Consider the following 12224-nt stretch of genomic DNA (forward strand, 5'->3'; position numbering starts at 1 on the left):
GTGCTACACGCACATGTATATGATACTAGTATCATATCAATCCTATTAACATGTTGGTCGATATCACATTTTTTTATTGTTTGACTTTCAAATAATTTTTTTCATAAACAAAAATAATGATGTAATAATAATCGTGAATAAATAAATGAACATTAACTTTTTAATTTTTATTATTTTTTATTTTTTTTTAAATTTTTTAAATATTTTTTTTGCCAAACCTAAAACCTAAAAATTTGAAAATATAAAAATTGGGTAAAAGTATTAATAATCTTTATGCTGGATGCAATTATTAATTTTATTTTTTTGAAAAATTTAAAAAATATAAAATCCATAATTTATAGCAAAAACTAAAATCTTCCTGCTTTCGTGTTTTTTTCCGACGTCGTATGCAAAAGTTATTGCGGTTTTACTATTTTTTAACTTTTTTTGCAAAAAAAAGTGAAATTCAAATTTCTTAATTTCTCCGAATAGTAGGTTGCATAACAAACAAGAATCTGAAAACATTTTTTTCTGAATTTTCTATCATTTTCTTTTGTATTTTACAAACCAAAAAAAGGCGATCCACGGGGGGGGGGGGGGGTGCAGGGTGCGTGGGAGTAAAAAAACTCGGAAAAACCTTTAGTCGCGGTTGGGACTAAAGGGGTACCCTTTAGTCGCGGTTGGTGTCCCCAACCGCGACTAAAGGTTTTCCGCCGGCCGCATCCCTCCATCGCCCTTTTAGTCGCGGTTGGTGGGTACCCTTTCGTCTCAGATGGAGCATTAGTCGCGGGTTGCCTCCCGAACCGCGATTAAAGCCCCCTTTAGTCGCGGTTCGAATATTTCCGGGACTAATGGAGGTGGACGGAAGCCTCTTTTTCTACTAGTGATTGTAATCACGAAACCCCTCGACTAATTTCTATGTTAGTGCATGGGCAGTGAGTTTCTTTACTTTTTTCTGGAGTAAGGTGGGCAGGTCTATCCTTGTACTGTTTAAGGTCCAAGCTGGGGCTACCCGATCTACTAGACTGCCAACTTTGCAATCATTCGCGTTGGTTTCTTTTGGCTGATCAATTACTTGAAAGAGTGTAAGAACAGTTAGCCATTTGGTGGTTCATACCCCAAAAAATAGGGGCGGGGCAATTAGTTTTTGCTTAGTTACAACCGGTCGTGTAACTAAAAAAATTCAGTTGCAACACATGTACAACTATGAAATCGCAGTTACATCCCATTTGCAACTAGATTTTTTTATAGTTGCAAATAGGATGCAACTGGAAAATCTCAGTTGAAATGTACGTACAACTCGAATAAACTCAGTTGAAACTCATGTGTAGCTGGGAAAATCTTAGTTGCAACCCATGTGTCAGTGAGAAATCTCAGTTGCAACTCATATGGTACCAGGAAAATCTTAGTTGCAACCTATGTGCAACTTGAAAATTTCCAGTTATAACCCATGTGCAATTGGAAAAAAAAATAGTTGCAATCCATGTGTAATTGAGATAAATAATAGCTGCAACCAATGTGTAACATGGACAACCAGTTGCAACTCATGTGCAACTCCCGAGCTCACTATGCACCCTGACGCAACCCAACGACACGGGAAATTTTTCCTCGGTGGCAACACGTGTGCAACTACAAAAAAAACCTGAGAAATCATATTGCTACCCTTGTGCAATTCCAAAATACTCAGTTGCAACTCATGTACAACTACCTATGTCGACACTATTCATGACACAATCTAACAAAAAATCTCAGCTGTAACTCATGCGATTTTAATCCCACGTTCTTCTATCTCTTTGTAGTACACCATGTGTAATAAGTATCCTCTAGTTACACAACATATGTAACTGAATCGTGGTTCTCTCTTGGAGTATAGATGATTTTTAGTTGCACACTGTCTTTTTTCTTCTACAAAGGTGGACAGCGGTCATGCAAACTACTCGGCTATACATTATCAGAAAATAGACTAAAGGTTGTGCTCCAAAGTAAACAAAAATCCTTCCAACGGCTTAGTTAGACATTGGGCAAAAAGAAAACAATAAGAATAAATATTAGAAAATAAGAAACATATTAACAAATTAGATGATAAGAAAACAACAAAGAAATACTATGCTTTATTTATAGGAGTGTATCAAAACATCTACCCAAATCACCTTTAAAAAACAACACATTCTGTACAAGAAAGCCCGCTTCCACAGAAAAGGAGATACAACCAAAATGAAAAGCCCATTAGATTGGAGACGAAGCCTAGATGTATGGACATGATAAAACAAAAGGCCCAGATGAGACTCACAAACCCATACACGTATGGACAAAACTAATGAGTTCTTTCTGCCTATGGATGCGGAGATAATCCAAGGTAACTTCGAGAAGTCAGGCATTTTCTCAGTTCGTTTAGCATATCATGCTCTTGTGAATGTGAAACGCACGAGGGAGGACTGGATTGAGGAACGGCCAGGATCTACGAATGTGGTTTCAGAGGGGAAGTTGTGGACTAAACTTTGGAAGTGCTCTCTTCCCTCAAAAGTTAGAGTGTTTCTTTGGCGTTTGGCTCAATGCTCATTACCTACGGGGGGATATCAGACATCATAGGGGTATGACACCGTCTCCAGCCTGCTCGATCCGTGGTATGGAGGATTCTTGGCGTCACTCTTTGATTGATTGCACCATGTCAAGGTGCATATGGGCTCTCTCAACCCCAGTCATAGCAGAACATGTCAGTTTGTCTATCGAGCCGCCTGCTAGGCAGTGGCTGTTCTCTATGTTTGAATCAATGGACCACGATGATTTGACGAGGATGATCGTCACTCTCTGATCAATCTGGCACGCTAGGAGGAAGCTGATCCATGAAGATATTCAGCAGAGTCCGGCAGCGACACATCCCTTTATAGACTCCATCCTTCGTGACTTGGGGAGCACGTCTTCGGAGCCGAAAGAGAAGAAGGGCAGGTCCGCTATCAAGCAGGTGAGGGGTTGGCTACCACCGCCTGCTGACATGTGCAAAGTTAATGTGGATAGCGCAGTGGCGAGGTCGCAGCAACGGGGTGTGGTTGGTGCCGTGTGCCGCTCGCGCAGTGGCGTCTTCCAGGGTGCGTCTGCAGTGGTCTTCGAGGGCATCACCCATCCAAGTTGTTTGGAGGCCCTTGCATGCCGGGAAGGAGTTGCTCTAGCCATCGATCTGAACATGGGCGCCACCATGGTCACGTCCGACTGTTTGGAGGTGGTGCGGGGATTGCGACAGGGGCAGAACCTGGGGCTGTTCAGTCGAGGGAGGACGAGCTTCTGCCATGAGGGCAGACGTTTCAATGTCGACGCTCACAAATTAGCTAGGTTAGCTACTACCCTACCTGTGGGTCGCCATGTTTGGTTTGGTACTCCTCCAGAGGGGTTAAATTTTCCTATAAACATTGTTCCAATTGTTGAATAAAATGGTTGGAGCTTGGCTCAAAAAAAGAAAAAGTAACCAGGTCGCTGCCTAGAACACGACAAAGACAAAAAAGAGCACGAATCTTGACATCCAGATCCAACGGTTACATAATCGACTGAGATTTGAATCTCAGGCGCCAGAGAAATAGCAATATCATTAAGAAAACCAAGCGAATGATCACTCTGCCCCAGATGTAGGAGCAGGATCGGAAGGTAAGATAGCTAGGGCAGCCCCCGATCTACACGATATCGTCCACGGAAGGGCTGGGCTGCGGTGCGGTAAATATCCCAGACTTCATGAAGACAGCTTGAAGCTCCTCCGTGGTAGGCAGGCCGCTGCCGTCGCTGGCGTCAAGCGCCTGATGGAATTGGACGTCGTCCTGCAGGAGAGGCTGTGGCTGCACCAGCTGCGTAGGAAGGGGCGGAAGAACGGCACCACCATGGAGCTCCTGGAGGCGCGCCTTGACGGTCCGGAGTTTCTTCTCCACCGTTGACTCGAGGGCGGCGGAGACCTCCGGCGACATGTCGTCGAAGCTCCCGCGGCGGCCGGCGAAGAAGTCGCCGAGGAGGAGGTCCATCTCCTTGCCGCGTATCTCGCGCTGGACAGTGGACAGCTCCGCCTTCGCCTTGTCCACCAACTTCCCGATGAATTCCGCGCCGTCTAGCCTATGCTTGAGCCTCTGCGAGTTCCCCAACTCGTTGTACCGGCGCAGCAAGTCGGCGGCCACATCCGGCGAAGGCCAGACCACCGGGTGGTCGTCGCCGGGACAGTACACGACGAGGCTGGTGGGGACGTCGCAGAGGACGGCGAACTCCCTGGTTTTCTTCAACAGGTTAGGGAGGCGCTTCTCCAGCGTCCTCTTGCGCTCCTTGCGGTCCACGATGTATTGAAGCTTGGTCCTCCCGCTACGAACCATGGTACTAAACCAAGAAGTTCTAACAAATGGTGGTGTGTGTGACTGTGTGAGAGAGTAAGCGGGGAGGAGGTCTCGTTTTATAGCCAACGTATTGTGTAATATTTAGACATATTTAATATCTAGGCGCGAAGGAATTTTATATGTAAGGAAACACAGAAGATATTGCTTCGAAAACAAGTATGCTGTCCAAGGCAATGCATATCTAGAGAGACAAGAACCATTTCTTTCCTAAGAAAACCACACACCTCAGAGTGATATTTGTTTCCCGTTAATTATAGGCTTATAGCCCTTCTATTAGAAGGAATGATATTTTACTGATTGGTTTTTTCTACCAACTGGCAAGTTAGGAGCTGAAAGTTGACATCTGGTACGGAACGAGACACGGGATACAAATTTTGAAGCAAAAACTTTTTTTTACAAAACACAGTACGAACACAGACGCTCGCACATACGCACATATACTCAACCCTATGAACGCAAGCGCACACACCCTACCCCTATTTGCACCTTCGAGTGACTAGGTTCAAGAAACTGATCCGGTGGATCTTGAGATTGACGAAGTCACCATGAGCGTCTCGCTGTCGACGAGAACGCCGTCTGCCACTGAAGAATATTCCACCATTTCTAATGAGACACTAAAGTGCTAAATCTGAAATTGAAACTCTAGTGGGCCGGGGATGTCACTGCACTCCTAACTATGCAACCACAGTTTGGTTCTCTAAAAAGATAACTTCACACCGCATGTGGACTACTCCCTAAGGATAAAACTACTAGCTATATGTCATGATCCCACTATTATCTCACGTACAAATTCAAAATAGGAAGTCCAGGGTTACAAGACTTGGGGAAGGGAGAAACAAGGGGATAGAGGAGAGTCATTGTCACTCTTCAGATCTTCCACGCTAGGTCACCAACAGGGTGTTGCACTTAAGTTGCTCGATGTCAATATGGCCAGGGTACCTGGGCCGGCTTACATGTAGCACGGGTTGGGCTTCTAGGCTCGCTTGCTTCGGCGTAACAACATCACATCAGGAGCGACGATGTTGACTGGTCCATTCGTGGTAACACCAGGTATTGAGTTGGTGCCGGTAGTATTATCCCCCCTTTGAGAGCGAGTGTGTGCCAGAAATGGGGCCTCCGGGAAGCTGTGCAAGAGCTCCTGCTGGTCCTCCCATGCCGCCAACATCTCCGGCTAGCCCGTCCACTAGACCCACACTTTCGTCCTTGTGTCGCCGCTATATTGGTAGAGTCTTGTTTGGAGTACTTGAACAGGTTCAGGTGCTGCTGATGCAAGTGCTGGCAGGTCCGTGGGAACTTCGACAGTAGGAGGTGCAACACGGTGCAGTTACGGAACTTGGATAACCTAGTAGTTGAGGGAAGCTTCCAGAAGCCGCAGTTTGTAGGAGGTGTCGCCCTCGCATTGGATGGCGACGAAATAAGAAACAGGTAGTCCCGAGGAGCCGAGTCGGATCAACACACTAGGCTGACATGTGACATCTCATGGCCGCCTCCTTGGTGGGCATACACGCAAAGGGGGTGGTGTTGCATGCTTGTTTTACACCAATTCCTATATGTTTTGCTCACACTTTTTTGCACTTTTATACATTTTCCGGCACTAACCTATTAACGGGATGTCACAGTGCCAGTTTCCTATTTTTTACTGTTTTGTATTTCAGAAAAGTTGTACAGAAAATATTCTCGGAATTGGACGAAACAAAAGCCGAAGTTAATATTTTACCGTAACGAAGACAGAGTCCAAAGGGGGACGACGAGGAGGCACAGGGCGACCAGATCGGCCATGCCTTGGCGCGGCCTGGCCTAGGCCTGCGCTAAGGGTTGGTGTGGGCCACCCTGGCCTCCACCGACCTTGCCCTTCATCCTATTTATTCACGATCTTGGGAAAAACCTAACACTCGAGTCTCCATCCATGAAAACTTCCGTCGCAGCCGCCATTCCAGACCCTAACTCGGGAGGGTTCTGAAGCTCTTCCCGGCACCCTGACGGAGGGGGAGATCATCGCCGGAGGCCTCTACATCGCTATGCCCACCTCCGAAGTGATGTGTGAGTAGTTTATCCCTGGACTATGGGTCAATAGCAGTAGCTAGATGGTTGTCTTCTCCAATTTGTGCCTCATGTTTAGATCTTGTGAGCTGACCTACATGATCAAGATTATCCTTATGTAATGCTACATGTTGTGTTTCCTGGGATCCGATAAATATGGAATACTATGTTGAGATTGATTATATATACTTTTCATAGGTTATTTGGGATCTTGCATGCTCTTTGTTGCTAGTAGATACTCTGGCCAAGTAAATGCTTGTGACTCCAAGAGGGGGTATTTATGCTCGATAGTAGGTTCATGCCTTTAGATTTCTGGAAGAGTGATAATAACTTCAAAGATTGTGGATGTGTTGTTGCTACTAGGGAGAAAACAACAATGTTTTATCCAAGGGTAATTCTATTGTTTACTTTACACACATTGCTTAATGTGATAATCTGTTGCTTGCAACTTAATACTGGAAGGGGTTCGGAAGATAACCGGAATGTGGATTATTAGAAACAGTTGGATTACGGTCTACGTACTATGTTGTAATGCCCAAACGAATCTCATAGGTAATCATCTTATCATGTATGGTCTTTATTCTGTCAATTGCCCATATGTAATTTATTCACCCAGCATGTTATTTATCTTTATGGAGAGACACATCTACTGAACTGTGGACCCTGGTCCTTTCTTTTACACTGATAAATTCATCTACTGCAATCATGTTCTGTTTATTTTCTGCAAACATTGTTCTCTTTAATTACTGCAAACATCTCTTTCCACTCGATACGTTTAATCCTTTCTGTCCAGCAAAACCGGTGAGATTGACAACCTCACTGTAAGTTGGGCCAAAGTATTTTGATTGTGTTGTGTGCAGGTTCCACGTTGTTGCTGACGCCGGTAGTGCGCACTGCCAATAGTCAGCTAGCAACACCTTCTGAAATCACACCTTTCTCCTACTGGTCGATTAAACCTTGGTTTCTTACCGAGGAAATATTTGCTGATGTGCTCATCACACCTTCCCCTTGGGGTTCCCCAACGAGATTGCCAACTTCCAAGGCAGCACCATCAAGTGGGCTAACTCGAAGGCCCAGTCGGACGACATGAATCTAAAGCGTAGTTGGAGACTTGGCGGTGAAGTTGTTGACTCGGATCCTAACCAACTTGGCCCATATCATGTAAACCCTAGTCAGGTTGCTTATATGAGGCTTTGCTAGAGATCACAACCCTTAGATTCATTACGCTCAGATGCTAGCATTAGTCGTGACCCCAACCTTTGGCGCCCTTGTAATCGATCTAAGCAATACAATCAGGCAAGAGTACTCCACTAAGAAGGGTCGAACCTGGGTACATCAATGACCCGGTCTCGTCCTATGAGTCTCCAATCTCCATCGCCTCCACCCTCTCTAAAATACCCTCTATAGAATATGCCACAATAGTTGGTGCCCACCATGGGGCAAATGGAATCTGCAGCTGTGTTACTGGCTGGATCACTTTCCGCGGTTGGTGATGATGTCGCATTCTAGATTTGCAACTGGCTTCATCTCCTGATGTGGCTGCAGCTCTGTGGCGGCATCCTACGTGTTATAATCGAGATGCACAATAAACGAAGAACGAAAAGTAAAACACTGCAGGGGACACGAGATTTTAACGTGGAAAACCCTTGCAACACACAAGGGAAAAACCACGGGCGCCAGCCGGCAAAACTTCACTATTTCGGTGGTGTTTACAAACGCCGTGGGTGTACAATGATGCGACCCAGACCCTAGCTGCGGCTTACAGGGAATATATATAGACGGTGGCAACGATCCGTACCGCGGGGGCGGGCCTCGCTCCGCTCGTCAGAAGTTAGCCTCTTCTTGGAATTTGGATCACAATATAACAAACTCCACCTTGAGGCAAATTCCTTGTAGCATGAACTTCAACAATCACCTGAATCAACAAAGAAAACACTTGCTGGCGCCAATAGCCACTTGGGCTAAACAGTTATACCAACCAAGCTTGAGCAAAGCTCAAACTTGGACACAGGGACAGGCTTAGTCATCATATCAGCAGGATTATCATGAGTACTAATCTTGCATACCTTCACTTTACATTTTGCAACCACATCTCTGATTGCGTGGTACTTAATATCAATGTGTTATGTCCTCTCATGGAACATCTGATCTTTAGTAAGATAAATAGCACTTTGATTGTCACTGAACAACTTAATGCAAGAATTATCTCCACAAAGCTCAGCATATAAACCTTTCAGCCAAACTGCCTCTTTACCTGCCTCAGCAATAGCCATGTACTCAGCCTCAGTAGTAGATTGTGCAACAGCATCCTGCAAAGTAGCCTTCCAGCTAACAGCACATCCACCAATAGTAAACACATAACCTGTGAGGGACCTTCTCTTATCCAAATCGCCAGCATAATCTGAATCCACATATCTGGCGAGCCCCTCACCAATCCTGCCAAACCTCAAGCAAGCTTTTGATGTGCCGCGAAGGTACCTGAAAATCCACTGAACAGCTTTGCAATGTTCTTTACCAGGATTAGCCATGTATCGACTGACCAAACTCATAGCATATGACAGATTAGGACGTGAACAAACCATGGCATACATCAAGGAACCAACAACACTAGAATAGGGAACTCGAGACATGTACTCAATATCATCTTCAGAGCTAGGACATTGCAAAGCTGACAACTTGAAATGAGAAGCAACAGGAGTAGTAACTGACTTTGCATCATGCATATTAAAACGATGAAGAACTTTCTCAATGTACTTTTCCTGACTAAGAAACAATAAACTAGACTTTCTGTCCCTTTTAATTTCCATGCCTAGTATTTTCTTAGCAGGACCAAGATCCTTCATCTCAAACTCACTACTTAATTGATTCTTTAAAATAGTGATCTCTTTCATGCTCTTGGCAGCAATCAACATATCATCAACATATAGCAGCAAATAAATAGGTGATCCATTAACAAACTTGATATACACACAACTATCATACTGAGATCTCTCAAAACCATGTGTAAGCATAAATGAATCAAACCTTTTATACCACTGTCGTGGCGACTGTTTCAGATCATAAAGGGACCTCTTTAATTTGCAAACAAGATCCTCCTTACCAGGCACAACATAACCTTCAGGTTGGTCCATATATATCTCCTCCTCCAACTCACCATGCAGAAAAGCAGTCTTTACATCTAGCTGCTCAAGCTCAAGATCATGCATAGCAACAATACCAAAGAAAGCACGAATAGAACTATGCTTCACAACCGGGGAGAATACATCATTATAATCAACACCTGGAATTTGACTTAAACCTTTTGCTACTAATCTTGCCTTAAACCGTGGAGGCTCATTAGGAGACAAACCTTCCTTTCTTTTAAACATCCACTTGCAGCGGACAGCCTTCTTTTGTTTAGGCAAGTGCACAACATCCCATGTGCCATTCTTCTCAAGCGATTGCATCTCTTCTTGCATCGCACCTACCCACTTCTCTTTGTTACAGCAAATATGAAACGAACATGCAGTATCAAGAATCCATTCATCATCACGTGAAACACATGCAGCCAAGACAGCTAAGCAATCTCCATCAGAACTATCACTACCATCATTACCAGCAACAACAGCAGCCTCACCCTTACCGGTGACAACGTCAGCCTTACCATTACCATCATTATTTTTCGGTTGGTAAGTTCCGTTACTTTTCTCCTTGTTCTGCAGCTTCCAACAATCATCAATATTGTGGTTAGATTTCTTACAATAACTGCAGAACTTGTCACGTCCTTTGGACTTTGAGCGACCTCTGTCGCCCTTGCTCTTATCTCTATTGTTGTGGTAGTAGTTATCTCGCTGCTCAGGCTTGCCGCGGACCTCTAATGCCTCCGCCTCTGAGGACGAACTTTCAGCCTGCACCATAGATTTCATTTTCTCCTTTTGTTGGAGAGCATCATAAACTTCCGCGAGAGTTAGTTTGTCGCGGCTCAATAATATGGTGTCACGAAAATTACTGAAAGAATTAGGCAGCGAGCATAAAAGAAGAAGACCTAAATCCTCATCCTCATACTTAACTTCTATAGACTGCAAATCAGAAACAATCTCTTTCCAGGAAGATAGGTGATTCATTACCGAACCTCCCTCTTGCAACTTATGCGAGAACAGCTTCATCTTCACGTGCAATCTGCCCGTGAGATCCTTGGACAAACAGATCTCCTCTAGTTTGACCCATAACTCGGCGGTGGTTTTCTCCTGCAGCACTTCCTGCAGAATATTATTGGACAGATGGAGTTGAATCAACGATAAAGCCTTACGGTCTTTCCGCTTCTCCACATCGGTCCAGGTATCCTTCGCTTTCTCGCCGAAAGCATCGATCGCTTCATCCAGATCTGAAGATTGGGCGAGAATCGCCCTCATCTTCACTTGCCACAAAGCAAATCTCGTGGTGTAGTCCAGCTGCGGTAGATCGAACTTCAGTGACGACATCTCGTAAACCCTAGATCCAAAGAACACGGGCTCTGATACCACTTGTTATAATCGAGATGCACAATAAACGAAGAACAAAAAGTAAAACACTGCAGGGGACACGAGATTTTAACGTGGAAAACCCTTGCAACACACAAGGGAAAAACCACGGGCGCCAGCCAGCAAAACTTCACTATTTCGGTGGTGTTTACAAACGCCGTGGGTGTACAATGATGCGATCCAGACCCTAGCGGCGGCTTACAGGGAATATATATAGACGGTGGCAACGATCCGTACCGCGGGGGCGGGCCTCGCTCCGCTCGTCAGAAGTTAGCCTCTTCTTGGAATTTGGATCATAATATAACACTACGCTCGCGGCCCACCGGTGTTGATCGAGCGCATCAGCGCTTTCGTCGGCTTCAGCGACTCCTGTGAAATCACCGGGCTTCAGGACCCAAATGTGGATAGCTTCCTCGATGATCATGCCGACTCTAACACCAACACTCTCGTTGTGACAAGCGGAGTCAACAAGAGTGAAGAGTCAATTTTAACCATTCACGAATACGATTCAGGCAGAGACTCTGTAAGCTCCATCTCTAGCGGATCTGCAATGTCAGCCGTCATCACGGTGACAGTCTAGCGATCAAAGACATGTAGACAACCACCGCCGGTCCCATGTCTGCAAACCAGACGGTTGCAGCGGCAATGCGGCTCTGGCCTCGAACAGCTCCTGCGTCCATCACTTCAAAAATGGTGACGCGATCTGAATGGGGCTGCGCGTGGAGCAGGAGCGCCAGCACGCGTATCGCGAGCTCTTTGATATGCCGAAGACGAAATACGAGGCCATGGGTGACTATCGGGCCAGGTGCTCTTACTCACGCCTCCCTACGAATTTGCAGGGACACATCGTGGACCAGACCTTCGCATAGGTTGACCAGATATTGGAGGCGGCTCAAGGCAGTGCCACGACTTTTCACCGGGCTCCATAAATATCCAACTTTGCCAGATGGCTCCCCCTTTGGCTCCAACTCCACTCCTGCCAGCCCGGAAAGATATAACCCAAGTTGGTCTGCCATTCTACAAAACCGTGATCAAAAAACACGATTCCAGCAGCCACCCTCTTCGAGAATATCACACCGTGCGGGTGTTTGGCGGACGTCCACCCAAAAATAGATAAATTCGCAAGAAAATGTACCTAAGAACGTTCGTATTGGTCAAGTGCATCACAAAAAGCATCCCAACATATGTATCTGCGGGAGGTTGGATTTATGTGAGGTTTACTTGCTCAACCTCCGTAATATTGCTTCTTCCGGAAACAACAATAGTTTTGAAGGGTTCTTCCTCACCTTCCTTGCATTCCTCACCTTGACCTTACTCGCCTTCCCCACCTTACTCTCCTTCCTTG

The 12224-nt window shown here is 45.4% G+C and overlaps 1 protein-coding gene across 1 annotated transcript; it reads right to left on the bottom strand.

The window, feature by feature from the left end:
* Positions 1-3641: 3641 nt before the first annotated feature.
* Positions 3642-4319, bottom strand: LOC127330103 (agamous-like MADS-box protein AGL80). The gene has a single exon (XM_051356442.1). The coding sequence runs from the start codon at positions 4317-4319 to the stop codon at positions 3642-3644; it is 678 nt and encodes a 225-aa protein (XP_051212402.1).
* Positions 4320-12224: the final 7905 nt, after the last annotated feature.

The sequence above is a fragment of the Lolium perenne genome, chromosome 1, assembly GCF_019359855.2.
Source record: "Lolium perenne isolate Kyuss_39 chromosome 1, Kyuss_2.0, whole genome shotgun sequence".
NCBI classification, from domain to species: Eukaryota; Viridiplantae; Streptophyta; class Magnoliopsida; order Poales; family Poaceae; genus Lolium; species Lolium perenne.